Genomic DNA, 15314 nt, shown 5'->3' on the forward strand with positions numbered 1-15314 from the left:
AGGAAGATATTATTGGATGCCTATTGAAAGAAAACAGAAATCCTGTTGTTTTTTTTTAATCCTCTGAGAAGCTTTGATTTCTCTTGAAATACAGGTTGAAATTTGGCCTTTTCCAGGGATTCATCTTTGTCTGACCAGTGAAAATCCATAGAGATGATAGGCTGTTTTGCACTCTATCCACTACACACAAACTGGAGACTTGGATTTTAGCATCTAAAATTCCCCAAGCTGCTGCCTGTGGAGAGAACATGTGCCCTGTCCAGGGCTGAGAAAAACATTTCTGATACTGCAGCTGTGGACATGGCCTGGTACAGTTCTAGGCACTGCGAACAGAGGCTGCTTCTTCTGTACCCTCAGTGATCCTCAGTGCTGGGTCTGAGCAGCACAATGAGACAACTGTTTGGCTGAAAAGTAGAGGGAAGAGGACTCAAGCATGGAGAGGGGAGAGTGTACTTCTGGACCAAGAGACTGCTATGATGAGAGGAACTGCCCACAGCTGGGCGCTTCAGGAAGCAGTGAGTTGGAGAGGGCTGCAGAATGCAGCGCTGGAACTAGGAGGGAGGATGAGAGCCTAAGACTGTATGCAGAGCGAAAGGATGAAGGGCCTGGGGAATGCCAGGACACTGAGATATGAGTGGCAGTGGGGAAGAGAGGGGAATAACACATCTGGGAAACAGTAGGCTAAAGAAATCGGGTGGAGAAGTGCAAGTTGGTGTTGATAGAAAAGCAGCGAAGCAAAGGGGTTGGTTGAGGACCGGAGGACCAGGGTATGCCCAGATGAAGCAGGTTCTGTTGGGAAAGCTGGAGGGCAGGGCATGAATTTTTTTGCATAGTGAAACCATGACTAGGTTGAAAGACCTGAAGAGCAGAGATTGGGTAGAATAGATGGGCAAATTGGGATTAGGTTCTCCATTGGCTGCAGGCTGGAAGCATACTTACATAGGGTTGTAAATGTTATGGCTTACTATGGTCCTGTGAAATCTGAGATTTTGATACTAATAACATTTAATATCTAAAGTGGCTACTTCTAAGAGAAAAATGAATATTTTTAGAATTTTCTACCCCAACCCACCTGCTCCCCTGCAAATACTGTTGCTCTAAGGCTTTTTAAGATTGCAATTATACGGAAGAAGGATATGAAAATAATTAGAATCATAGAATTAGCTAGGTTGGAAAAGACCTACAAGATCACCTAGTCCAACCATCCACCTACCACCAACAACCCCACTTAAACTATGTCTCCCAACACTATATCTAAACCTTTCTTGAACACCTCCAGGGACGGTGACTCAACCACCTCCCTGGGCAGCCTGTTCCAGCGCCTGACCACTCTTTCAGAAAAGTAGTATTTCCTAATGTCCAGCCTAAATTAATCATCTATTCCTAAAAAGCAAAAAAAAAAAAAAAAAAGTATGGGGTGACAAAGACTTGTTCAACATGTAAAGAGGTGACTATGCGAAATTCATTTCATAATTAGAAGGAAAATCGAGTACGACCTCTTGCAATGCAGGTCTCAGCCTCTCTAGAGGCTCTTCCCTCTTTCTGGTTAAAGCAGACTATATAAGCAGTGCCCTCTGCTGCCCAGGACAAGCAGTGCTGTGCTGTGGAAAGCTAACCCACATTTACACGGTCCTTCGGAGTGTGACACTGTTTTACATAAATAGTTGTTTCTTTCTGATATCCATTTGCAAGAGTTTATCCCTTAGATCCCATCTCTCTGCTGAAGGTAGCTGTATTCACTGTTGTAGTGCTTCTATTCTGTTAGCTCAGATCAAACGTAATCCACTATTTCAGATGATCCTTTTTTTCTCTGCATTGGAGGTTTCATAGTCAGCCTAAAGAAATGGATTTCTCTGAACTGTTAAATCAGTGACCTTGCACTGAGCTTTGTGACATGAGATTTCACATTGAGTTTCTTCTTCATTGTACCTAGTGGCCCACAATGAATATGTATCATTTCTGGCATCTGACACAGTGGGAAATGGTAGGTCAATAATACACTCATGCTGATAAAACATCTGTATTGTATTAGAAATGAAGAGAAGTCAACAAACCTATTAGCTGATAATATAGGGTAGATACTGATTGGTGGATCTCATTTCTGGGGTTTGAAATGACTAATTTTCTGCTCTCAGTGGGAGCCGCTTTCGGCTGAGGCTGACAGTTATGGATGGACTCCCTGGGTGGGTGTTTTTCAGCAGTGGTTTTCTGTGATCTCAATCTGCACAACTGCTGCCACTGTGAAGCTGGAAGGACTGATGGCAGTATGAAAGGGAAGCTTTTTTGTGAGCTTAGTTCCTTCCAGGTCTTTGGCTGTGGTTCCGCTGATGAACAGAAGTTGTGCTAGAAGCTCGGCACTGAGATGTGCAGGGAAAGGTAACCAAATAGTCGGGAAGAGGATCATTATGCGAGAGGTTTGGATACTTGTACAACGTGGCAGACTGGGAGGGAGCCACAGGATGCTGTGAAGAACTCCAGAGTGCTTTTGAGGGAGCTGGAGGTCACAGGGAGAAAGGTCATAAGGAAAGAATAATTTGAGAATTGTTAGGCATAAAAATGCTCTAAATAAGTGCTTTATGGCACTTGGTAGGGTAGATCTGGGATGACACGTAGACTGAAATCACTGGTGGGTTTGAAGGAGTCTGTAGTGCTACTTCTTATTCAAAGTGTTAAAATCCATATCCCATCTGAGTTCACTTTAAAGAAATGTTTATTTTCTTGAACCATTTACTACGTTTCCCAGTTGTGGTTACTCTCTGCCCTAAATTCTGTAGCATGGATACATGTGAAGTGACATCCCTACCTGCAAACACATTTGTGTCAGACCTGCTGGCATCTTCATGCAAGGAGAAGGAATGGAGCCTGCCCAGCCCTAGCATTTATACAGCTGCTGTCAAGACACTGCTGAGTGTGAAGAGATGCAGCGCTGATGTCCCACCTGCCCTCAGGACCGTGATGATTCACTCCTGGGAACCTAGTGTTCTGCTCAGAAGTACTCATACTCTCCTTTCTCCAGAACAATCTTCTGCTTTCAGAACTCTGTACTGAGAGGTACTAGTTTTTTTTTCCTTTCAAGGAGAGACTAAATGCATTTCTTGAGATCACTGCTAAGATTTTGGATATCTTTTCTGCACAATGGTCTGTTTTCTCTTGTAGAAGTAGGAGGATAGCGATTATTGCAAATAATGGCAATGCCCTTAGAGTGCTGCAGGTTTTTCACAATGCAAATTTCTGCTGGTTCTCTTACAAATTACAGCTGATCTTTTAGAGAAAGGAGGAGGAGGACATGAGCTCAGTTTGAGCCAGAACTCTGGTCTCGTTCTCTGTCAAATTTCTTTGCTCCCTTTCAAGGCAATGCCACTCAGCAGCACTGCCTGCTTTTAGCAGACACATGACTTGGAACTTGAACTGACCTGTCAAGCACTGTGCACAGCAGCACCTTTGATAAAGACTGACTCCCAGCACAGGCTCATTGTTTCCAGCTGCAGGGTGAATCAGACTGTGCATGTTTCAGAGCTGCCTAAGTGGCAGTGTCAGGATGTCAGAGGCTGACAGTGATGATTATGCCGCAAGGAGAGGAAGACAGATGACAATGACATCTCAGCAGACTGTAGCTGTCTAGTTTCTTATGCTCAGTTTAATGCCAAAGGGCAATCAATTTCAGCCAGGGCAATTAACTTATTCAACTGTAACTTGACAGTTCGGCTAAATTTTTTCACTGGAGTCTTCTTGATTAGGAAAGGTACACTAGGTGCCTATGGCAGTACAGCTTGGCTCAGTAATAAGAGCACACCATGCAGTATAATGCATGTACCTTTAGAGGGCAAGTGTTAGTGCTATCAACTTGATCTTCTATAGCACAGGTAGGGATCACCTTGTGATTATACACACAAATGACGAGGAGCTGTAGAGTGATTTGGGGAGAATACCTCAGTTGTGAATTAGAAACTGTAAGGCTCGGTAGCTACTCATCCCTCTGCCTAGCTGCAGTGGTAAGAGAGCAGGGATGCAGGTAAACTTTTTGTCTGCCCTTGAAACATAACACCTCTGAGACACTGCAGATGAGATTACCACTCTGTATGCAAATCTTGCCTGTACTTGTCAGTTGTGTTTGGACCTGCTTGCAGTTCACCTTTGGCATCAAGCCTATCAGGCTCCCCTGGCCCTGCTCTTTATTGATGATGGAATCAGGGCCTTTTGCTTTTCCCGTTTTGTTGAGGGATTTTGACCAGAGAAGACCACCTCACTGAAGACCCCTATTGGCTATCAATTCTTGAAAGTAAATGGAAAACACAAAATCAAAATGTCTTAGAAAACATTTTGGTAGCTATTTCTTCAAATACAAAAGCCTGTCTTCTGTATGAGGCTGCATACCAACGTTCAGGAGAGCCCTGTGGGAATGCTGAGAATGGGATCATCCTTATGTTGGGATGTTCCATCAGACAGTGCCTGCAGGGTCTCCTTATTCTCTCACCAAGCTTCTTAAGGTAGCATCCCCTCTTTGCTTATGCCACTGGGTGATCCTAAATCACATTCTCCTTTTTGAAATTTTTCCCACTATCTTCCTGTTACCTGTTACCCCGCTGCTCCTTCACTTTTTTCTCCAAACTCATGCTGATAAGAACCTCTATACCACAGCTCTAGTACTACATGATATAACGACAAAACTCAAAACAGCACTACAAGCCAAGATTAGAAGGCATGGGTTGGTAGCTATAGCTTAGTCCAACTGGTCTTCAAAAATAAGCATTTTTGTTCTGTCACCACTCTGTATCTTCAGTGCAAGTGAAGTGAATACCCGGAGCATGCACTCCTTACCTTTGGATCAATAATTCTTCTAAAGTTGTCTGATTACAGTCTACTGGAGCTGGCAATCCCTTAGGAGGTAAAACGTTCAGGGGCTCTTTGTCAGGCTCATTGTTTCTGAGTGAACCTGTGACATAAGAGAAAGCCAAGAGGGTGTAAAAATTGTTTTCTTAAGGGTCATCTTCACTTGTACTGTAGGTAGTGGTTTTCTTATATCAAAGGCAATAGGAACACAAAGATACATTTTAGTTTGGCTTTTCAAGCAAGACACAAATGTCAACAGCTTGTGTTCTGCTCTCTGACCAGTGAACACTGGGCCCCAGCATTTTCAGTGCAATTCTTTAAGGAAAAAATGTTTAGCTGTGTGTGCCAGTTCTTGCTGATATTTGTTTCTCGAGTCAGGACTTCGTTACTGCTCTGCTTTCACAGTAAATGTTCAGTTTACTGGATAAATCAAGGCTAGATTTGGGTGAGACAGGAGCTTTACTTTTAATTGCTTCTCTACTTTTCCTCAGATGAACCTCCAGTCCTTTCACAGGGAGCCAAAGTTGTGTTAAGTCCATGGCTTATTACTGCAGTACTTGGCAGGAGGCGATGCATCTCACTTTTCAAATGAAACCTCCTGTTGTTTGAGGCCTGCTGATAAATGGCCTTGTTGGTTTTTTTTTTTTAGAAATATTTTGGTCTAAGTCATAATTCTGTTTGCATTTCAAACTGGTGACAGCACAGTCAGGTCAACACTAACTGAAGCTGGTTTCTGCCACACCCTTTTAATCAGTGCTATGGATTTTCAGATGGAGAGGGTGAAATCCAGACTCTTTAACTGCTCCAAACAGTGCCAAAGGCTTACAAAATGCTAGCTTCAGTTTTCTCTTTGCCTTTTGAATACTTAAAACATTCAGCCTCCCGTCAGAGGAGATTGCTTAAAAAAACACAAACAAATTTTCCATTCAAAGGAAAGAATCTATTATATTTTACAACTCCTAGGCTATAAGCCAAAGCCAGACTGGTGCAAAGAGTGCCTATATAAAAGCCTTTCTCTCTGCTGGATTTATATGCTTTTAGATTATTTTTCTTGTTCTCATTTCTTGGGTCTTTATTTCTCCTGTTTGGTATCCTACCCTGTATTTTTCCCTGTACTTTTCCCTCTCTTCCTTTCTTCTTTCCTTCCCCTCTCCTCTCCTCATTTTCTATGTAAAATGAGAACAGGTTAGCATTTGAGATTGAGTCAAGCTCTTGGATAGCTGCTGTTCAAATGGGTTTGAAGTCAAGATAAAAGAGCTCACCCATCCCTCGTTTCCATGCACGTCAGCAAGTGCTGTCAGAAGAAGTTCCTGCTACAAGTGAGGCTGCTGTAAAAACCCCTGCTGTCCAGTTTCTGGGAGAGGGGATGGAGTCAGTGGAGTAGAGGGAGAAAGCTGCTTACACAATCCTAGCAGAGTTTAAAAGCTGGACTTGCTACAGTTGTACTGGAGAAAGAGCTATAGCTCATAGCCCGAGTTCTGCTGTATGAACTGGAGAAAAAAAACGTTTCCAGTGTGTCTTGCTGAACAATTGCAGATATGGAAGAAAAAGCCGCAGATGTAACACAGGGAATATGTGGGAGAGAAACGCAGGTCAGCTCCTGTGGATGCTCTAACGAGCTGCTAAGTCTTTCTTTTAGTTTGTCCTTCCTCAGTGACACTGGCCAGACAGGAGGGATGTCCTCCTGTGCTGCTGTCCTGATGCTGTGATGCTGCAGATGTATGAAGAAGCTGTGTCCTTGTGCGCTGGTCCTGCTGCAGCTAACAGAGCAGGGGCCTCCTCAGCAGCAGTCTGGATGCTGTGATGCTCAGAGATCCGGAGAGAGGGCAAGTCTCTTCTCAGCTTGCTTTGCAGCAGTGCTCTGGGAAAGCAGTGAGAGGACAGTTCTGCTCGGGTCCTGCTGCGGCACTGGCAGGGTGGAGAGCAGGTCTGCTCTGGCATCAGCAGTGCTCAGTTTATCCACAAGCCTCATTGACAACAGCAGCAGAATATTAAACAGGAGCTCTTTGCTCTGCTGCTGTCTGCTTGGAAACTTGGAGAAGGGAGGGAACTTTCCTTCCGTCCTTGCCACAGGGTTGAATGGGCCTTTGTACTGCTGAAATAGCATGGCTCCCTTGGCAAGGCAGGCAGGAGACACCTATTTTCTTGGGGACGTTTCCCAGGCCTCCTTTATTTTGAGGTGTAGGATTTCTGTTCTTTGATTTCTTAGAGACCCTGGTTTGCTTTCAGGGGCTGAACTGATGTGCTTTACTACTGCATAACAAAGTAACAGTCCTTGTGTCTTGCATTGCACTCAAACATCAGAAATATTGTTATATTGTTTTAACTCATGTAGTTAGCCAAAGTTCAGAGTCTAGAGGATTATTTATAAGTTTATAATCTCAAGATGGAATAGGTATTTTCACTGCAATCCCTTTTATTTACAAGAGGCTATAAAATTCAGTTTCTCTGAAAACCTAGATGACCAAGCAGAGTGCATGTTCTGTATTCGCAGTTCCAGGTCTCTCTCATCTAGAGTTTGAATTACAGCTATTCTCAGCTTTTGCTTGCAGCCCTGTTAGCAGCACTTCTGAGTGTGTTGAGATAGTTCCTTTCCTGGCTCTCTTTTCAGCTTCTCATAACTTTCTCTCATTTCTCTCACAGACAGCTGCTCAGACAATGTGCCAGCTCAGTGAATGTCTCGCCTTGCAGCCATGCTCTGTACTGCTCATAGAACAGAGCATCCTGAGTTGGAAGGGACCCACAAGGGTCATCAAGTCCAACTCCTGGCTCTACGCAGGGCTGGCCACATTCCAAGCCCTGTGTCTGAGAGCGGTGTCCCAGCACTCCCTGAGCTGCAGCACTGGGGCTGTGCCCACTGCCCTAGAGCTGTACCATGCCTACTGCCCTCTGGAGCAGAGCCTTTCCCTGACCCAAATCCTTCCCCTGATGCAGCTCCATGCCATTCCCTTGGAAGCCTTTTAGCCAGCTTGTTCAGCTTGTACTTGAGCCATGCCTCAGTGCACGCATGTTCTGGGCGGTATTTCTCTTATTTCAGCCTCCTTGTCCAAAGAGCTTGTAAGTGTCACTTAGAGCTATCTTCAGTGAGAGGTGGCAGCACTTTTCAGAGAAGTCTTGCTCACTTCATTGCAGTTTCCACAGGCTTGGTCCCTAAGTGTACTGCTTTGCCTTTGCTGGCTATTTACTCCACATGGCATTCAGCTTGCCATACAATGACTTGTGTAGATCCCACTTTTTCAATATGTCCTTTCTATATTCTAAAGAAGCTCCTACTCTTTTTGACAGCTTATTTCCCTGTTTAAATTATGACTCTCTTAGCAGAGCGGTGGCAAAGCAAAGTCGCAGATTTGTTTAGATTCTTCCCCATGTAGCTCGTTTTAACAACCAACCAGTTTGCAATTCCAGGCTGAGCAAAGAAGGATGGCACCCCTCTGCCAGCCATGCCATAGAGCAGGGTGTTCTGTAGAGTGCTGAGCTCTGAATCTGCTCACTATTTTCACTGTTGCTTTCCTAACCTCATTGACTCCCGTAGTTCTTAATCTCAATGGAAAAAGGAAGCTTAAGGTTGTTTGGGTCAGTACTCACCTGCAGCGCGCCCTGCATGCATTGCTTCCCTTGCAGTCTTTCTCTTCGATCTGTTTGGCAGCCTCATGGACCGATAGTATTTGGAATTTCTTTGAATGGCAATGTAGTGTGTGTGCGAGTCCCCCTCTTGGATCGCTGAGTCAGTACCTTCTGACTCTTCCTCACCTTCAGAGACTGAAAATGACCAAGAAATACCCTGCTGGAGCCCACCGGCGGCTTCTCCTCCGTGCCCATCCATGGCTTTCAGATCTCGTCTAGAGCAGCCGAGAGGATGGATCAGCAGCAGAGCAACAGCAGGCAGGTAGTGTCCACAACTCCATCAGCTTTATCTGGATGAGAGCTGGAAACCTACAAACAAAACAGAGCAAAACATGAAAAAAGAAGAAAATATCCTAGCTCGTCCAGAGGTTGCAGTGCTTCATCTGTTTAGGGTATGGGGGACTTTCCTGGATTTTTTTCTGATATCACTGTGAGTAAGGAGACCATCCCATACCTTGAACATTTCTTTTATGTGTTCATCATTGTGCTGTATTTGCTCCACTGCTGACCACACCCTTTTTTCTCTTTGTGAGCAGTAGATTACTAGCTGATTTACAGCAGGTACTCCTAATGGCCAAGTTCTTGTTTGCCAGGATGAAAATGTTATGGAATATAAAGTAAAATCCAAAGAGATAGCTCTGTTAGTCCGCCTATTATCTGCGTACCACGCACTTAAATAGAAGAATGAATGCGTTTTACAGGGCTGAGTGGCTTCCTAACACTTACTAACAATACTCATTCCTGCAGTGCAGATAAATGAAGAAAAGTCCTTAACTGCTATGAAATGAAAGTAGAAAAGAGAAGGTAGCAATGCGGTGTGTGCAGACTTGGATCATAGAATCATAGAATGGCTTGGGTTGGAAGGGACCTCAAGGATCATCAAGCTCCAGCCCCCGTGCTGCAGGCAGGCCTGCCAGCCTCCATTTCTAATACTAGACCAGGCTGCCCAGGGCCCTATCCAACCTGGTCTTGGACACCTCTATGGAGAGGGCATCCACAACCTCTCTGGGCAAAGTATCAGTATCAGTATCATATATACTGTATCAGTTTTTGTTTTGGGTCAATCTCCGTGAACCCATGTGTGCCACAAACTTTCTTTTGTTTGCCCCTAGGATCACTCCAGTAAGCCTCGACATCGTCTGCAAATCTTCTGCTTTCCAAAATTCTTGAGGATCCTTGTAAAGGATGGGTCACAATGTGAAATCGTGCACTTGGCCTGGGTTGTTTCACCTTCTGGCTCCATAGATCAGAAACTCTGCTTTTTCCTTTCATAACCTGAACCACAGCGTGCAGCTCATGGCTGCTAAATTTACACCCTGATTTCAGTTCTGCCACAGCTTCAGGGCTGTTTGGAGACGGTGGTTGCTCTGGGACTACTTCCAGTGTTACTGGAAGTGTATGAAGGACTTGTTTGTTGGTTGTGGTGTTAAGTTTGGTTTGTAAATTACACTGAGGTACAGAGATTCACTAAGTCTGTTTCTGTCTCTGTAGCTCAGTAGAACAGCAACATAAAAACAGCTACTGTTGGGGACAGCTTGAAAAGAAAAAAGAAGCTATTTCTTTTCACTTGCCTTTCTAACTGTGCTTCCCCCTGTCCCAAACTGAAGCCCCAAACACTTGATCCTTGCAACTGTAATGGAAGCATTTCAGTTAACTGGACCACAACTAATATTGCACATATAACCCTTCCTAATGATAAACTTGAACAACCTCTTATTTGTCATTCACATATCTTCCATAAACTACCCAAGGAGTTGGATCTGTGACAATCTTCTCTATATCAAAGTTCCTGTATGCTTCAGATGGCATGGATGGAGAGGTTTCTGACAGAGAAGGAGCTTCCTGTGTGGCTAAGTGAAAATCCCTCCGCTGGGTTACCCAAAGCCATAACAATGTGTTTGGTAGCACTGTCAAACCAGTGCAATCATCTTTGCCAGAATGCATTATTTTTATCTGTCAAAGGAATGGAGAGCATCCATCCTGAACAGCTGGAGTACTGTTGGGCTACCAAGCAGTGCCTAACAAGCAAAATGGTTGGCCAAAAGTGATTATAACAGTGGAGGAGGGAAAGGCTTCCCAGTTTTCTAGGAGAGGTAGGAGTGAAGGGAGATTTGCTTATTGTGGTGGCTATAAAGAATGTATGTATTTTTTCTTTCATTAATAAGCATGACAGAAGACAACATAATTTTGAAGACAATGCTTTTCATTACACAACTGACACTCTAAGAAATTGTTAGGAAACCATTTCATGGTATGTCAATCAGAAAGTCCTGGCTTGCAATTGCTTTATGCGTGTTAAAAACAGGAATAGGTTTCAAGGATACATTCAAAGTTACATTATTCTGGTAGCAGTCAAGCTACTCAGTATCAGAGAAGGAATGAATCAAGCAGGTGTGGACAACAGCTATCCCTGTCTGAGTGTTCGTGGTTAATTTTTGACAAAGGTATTCACCTCTGAGCATCACAGGCAGCTGAGTGTCAAGTCTCGTCATGGGAATAACTCATCGCAACTACATTCATATCATATCCTGATATCGTGTCTTGCTGCAGCATCATGATCTAGCTGAATTTGCTTTGAAAGCAAACTTTCTATCCTGTAGTTCAAGAGGCAACAGACTGCAGGGAAAAGGTTGTAGAGGAGTGAAAGATGACAACAGTAAAAAACAGCAACTGATGCATGTATAGCAATGTTAGAGATATGCATTTTGACACACATGTAATTCCACCTCCAGGAATATCTAATGAATGATACAACTGTTTTTCATAGCAGAAGATGCACCCTGAAACCTGAGATCATGGCTCTTTGGGCTTGCACGTGTTTTCAGTGCAAGAGGTTGAGCACAGAGCGAGAGCTTTGGTTGATGGTCTCTCTATTTTGCTCATCCCACGCCATGACACCAATCTCAGCAGCAGTCTTGCAGGGCTCCACCACAACAGCTGGATCACAACCATATTGCTGCCCCTCATAATATGTTGCCCTGGGTAATCACCCGATACGTTATTTCCCTTAAAACTAAGGCAAAGGTTATTATCTGACTGCAAAGTTTTAAGTACTATGCTTAGTATATGCTTAGTTTATGCCTAGTGATTTTGAAATGAAAAATGCTTCATTTGCCAGAGTCCTGCAGTGCTGTTGCCTCTTTTGGGAGGTTGCTTGATCAGTAATAGAGATAGCCTGAAGTCTCCAGGTATGCAATGCACGGATGTTTTGAAGCAAGAACTAACATGTACGAGTACAACTTGACTGTACATATTCTCTGCATAGGGATGTACAGTGACAGAAAATGAACTGCCTTTATCTGATTGTCTAATGTATCCCTACCACTAAGGATGAGACAAGAGCATTCATATGCCTGAGTAGGCACACAAAACATGCAAGGATTGTGTCAGAGCAGAAGGAAGGTGAGTGTTCTAGCACAGAGGGCAGTGAACCCTTGCAGTGAATCATGTAGCGGTGTGTTCGTTTTGCTGTGACCTTAAATTCTGACATGGAGACTGGATGCCCACTTAAATTATGTATAGCTCCATGGGAAGTGTTGGGCTCAGTGCAGAAGTTACTGTCTTGGCTGCAGTGTTTTTGTACTGTAGAAGGTCAAGAGAACTATCATCTTTTCTTCCTTTTTATGTGTGCAAGCTTGTTTCAATTAATGACCTCATCTGGAAGGTTTTGCACATTGATGCAGCTTTCCTGCCTATCTGATGAGCCAGATGGAGCTCTCTTAGGACTGTCTTCAACCTCCAGGGTGAATGTGGCTTCTTTAATATTTATTCTTTAAATACAGCTTGAGCATTCTTATTTTGCTACATCATATCAGTTTCTTTCTAAAATGTTTTAATTCTCTTGAAAGCCTACTGCAAACTGAAAATAAGCCTCTGCCTCCCACCACCACCAGTCCCCCATGACATCCTTGCTCATGTCTGAGGCACTGATTTTTTTCCTCTCTTCCTCTTCTTTAAGAGCAGAGTGAAATGTCATCTCTCAAGTATTTCACTCTGCATCATAATGAGGCTAAAACAGGAATGGGGCACAGTCCAAAATCCAGCAGCAAGCCTTACTCATCTGCTGCCATTCTTGCTCACGTGGGTGCCAATCCTTTAAGGAGTGCCATCCGTGGGTGGGCCCTGCTGAAGGCACTGGGGCTCCACATGGGCTCAGGCCTTTGTTTGCATTGGGAGATATTTCTGTCAGAGTCAGGGGAATAGCAACGCTCACAGACTCAGCCCTGGGCTCTGGCAGATGTAGCTGTGAATTCATTTAGCCTCATCAGTGGTTCAAGCTAACACACAGCCTTCAAACTGCTGTCAGTCAGGCACTCTCGCACGTCCCATTTTTTTTTTATCGTATGCACATATTTATGTTTTCCTTGTTACTGGTTGGGATAGCCCTCCTTAGAACTGACAACAATTCCAACCCTTTATTTCAAACAGCTGCAAGAGACAGTTAAATACGTGTGCCTGTCCAAAACAAAGGTACATGACATTTCACAAAAGAATTTGAACTGTTTAGGTGCAAGGCCGAGGTAATATTTAATTAAGGGACGGGATTGGAGAAACCAAGAGGAGCATGGGGACAGACTGACCAGCAAGTGAGAAACAGACCAAGGAGGTTCACAGCAGAAGCCAGAGAAAAGTAGACAATAAGTCTGGGGATGCTGGCTGAAAGAATATTACATTATTTGGCCCTACATGTTTCTACCACCACTCCTAACAGCATCAAACTACAACTACTCAGATTCTGAAGTAGTCCTTCAGGTGAAAAGTAGAACAAAATGGCTTTGTTGCCACGATTTAGTGATGGTACCATATTTATAGCAAGCAAAACCAAGAGAGAATTATGCAGTTAATTACACGCTTGTGACAATTAAACCTTTATGTCTTGCACATATGCTACAGAAAACCTGTTTTAGAAACACTTCAGACACTAAAATACGTTGGATTCATTTAATATAGCTTCCAAAGCCATGTGCATTAGACACTATGAGACCAAGAAAACGAGGCTTAGAAACAGAAACCAGTACATTAAAAACAGCTACAAATGAGTCACACGGCCTGGCTAGATATAAAAATGTCTCCAGAATTAAGTTGGGCATGGTGGGACCTTCTATGGGTAGAAGTATACATGTGTAAACATAGATAAAAAGTGAGTGTATCCTATAAATGGCTACTTACATATAACAGGAGCAGATATGTCTTCACACAACTCCCTCTGAATGAAAAATTGACTGTTTATAGCAGCTACTCTGTCTTAATTAGCTTATATACATCAATATACACTTAATGAGTAACACTCAGTAACTACATGTTTTTCTGCTGCCAGTGTGATTTATCTTTTCTGCTGTTAACTAATTCTTTTTGATTCAAAAATAATGACTGAAAATATGTGCTTTCTTGTGTGTAATCAGTAACTGTAGTCTCTGCTTATGGATATATTTGTTTGGTCCCTGTATCTCAGAGTAGTCCAGCCCTTTCTCATTGCATTCCATGCTTCATTCCATGGGCCTCCTGTAGTAGATGCAGCTATGAGCTACAGCTAAGACGTTAGCTCTGACACTTTTCTATATGTATGTACGTATAAATGTACATCTATAATCACACATTTTCTATCTGTGTGGGAGAGTTAACCTAATTTTTAAAGCATACAGAAGAGTAAAAGTGGAAATCTACAAGCCCCTCTGGTTTTCATTATAAGCTCTTAAAACTAATTAAACAAAAATCTGACCTTATTTTTATTCTTTTCCTTAGATGAGTGCACATGCAATGGTGAAAGTACATCCCTGCTTGAAGATTTTGAGAGGATCTTAAGAAATAAAAGGTATAAAACTCATCTTGCTCTTCTGACATCATTTCTATATACACCTGTCTTTAGAGGAACCCCCTTTCCTTCCCTTTTCCCTGCTGATTATGAAATGTTGTTGCCTGTGATGCCAGGCAAAAGGGAGTTGAGGGCCCTTGTTCCTTTTCATTTGTTCTCTTCTGTTTGGACCATGTGAAGCCTTCTAGCTGTGGAAAGAATACACAGCATAAAGCATAGTCCAGAAATGTCACAGCCTCTAAAAATTGAAACACTCTGGTTTAGGAAGTTTAGTCGGTGATGAAATGGTTTAGTCAAGTACACAGTATAAGAAATTACGTCCCGGGCATAATGGCTCACTGGAAGCAGGGAGGGTTAGTAATGTCACAGTACATGGAGATGGGGTTAGCAGATGTCTTGGTTGAAGCTTTTCAAGACAGACTGGTTAGTAAGCAGACAAGCCCAGTCTCCCCGGGGCAGACAACACTCGTGCTGCTCTTGGGGAAAAAAATAGTGTCATCCACTTCTATTTCTTGATGTGCTGTTGTGTGTGAGACACTTATTAAGGAAGAATGAGCAAGGGTGGTTATTTGAACTGCAGAGGTAAGAACTCAAAGGGGTTTTTATTTGAAAGCATTTATAAAGAAGCCGGGAAAGAAGAGGCTAATGTTGTTGATCAAGGAATAGTAAAGCTCTCAGTTTTTCCTCTCCTAGTGGTTATTGGGTGGAGGGCGCAAGGAGTGTCTGTTCGGTAAGTCTGCTTGCAAGTTTGTAGCTGCAAGCAAGCCAGAAGACAGGACAGACATCAGAATCTTGTTAGCTTGGTTTATACTGGTTTGAAATGCTAGGCAGGTTTGGAAGGCTGCTGTTCTAGGCTATCCTTGTCAGCTGCACCTAGCTAAATTCAAACCTGGTACAAACCAGGCTATTCTTATGGCCTGTTAAACTGGTTGCACAAGGCTTCAGTACTCAGGAAAAAACACTTGCTAGACAACTCTGGAAATTGTGCAGCAAATAGCATCAGTAATGCAAACTTCTCCAGAATGTCTCTTTCTAGCCCCAAGGGAAG

General features: G+C 43.3%; 1 protein-coding gene across 2 annotated transcripts in view; it reads right to left on the reverse strand.

The window, feature by feature from the left end:
* NGEF (neuronal guanine nucleotide exchange factor) overlaps positions 1 to 15314 on the reverse strand; it is a 45246-nt gene that overhangs the window by 27517 nt on the left and 2415 nt on the right. For both annotated transcript variants that reach the window (XR_002437707.1, XM_021393462.1), the window contains exons 2-3: positions 8416 to 8763; positions 4819 to 4933 (exon numbers count right to left, since the gene is read on the reverse strand). Coding sequence is in view for 1 of the 2 variants with exons in the window: in XM_021393462.1 (XP_021249137.1) it covers positions 4819 to 4933; positions 8416 to 8653 (353 nt within the window). In the remaining variant the exon portion in view is untranslated. The remainder of the gene's footprint in view (positions 1 to 4818; positions 4934 to 8415; positions 8764 to 15314) is intronic.

The sequence above is a fragment of the Numida meleagris genome, chromosome 4, assembly GCF_002078875.1.
Source record: "Numida meleagris isolate 19003 breed g44 Domestic line chromosome 4, NumMel1.0, whole genome shotgun sequence".
Taxonomy (NCBI): domain Eukaryota; kingdom Metazoa; phylum Chordata; class Aves; order Galliformes; family Numididae; genus Numida; species Numida meleagris.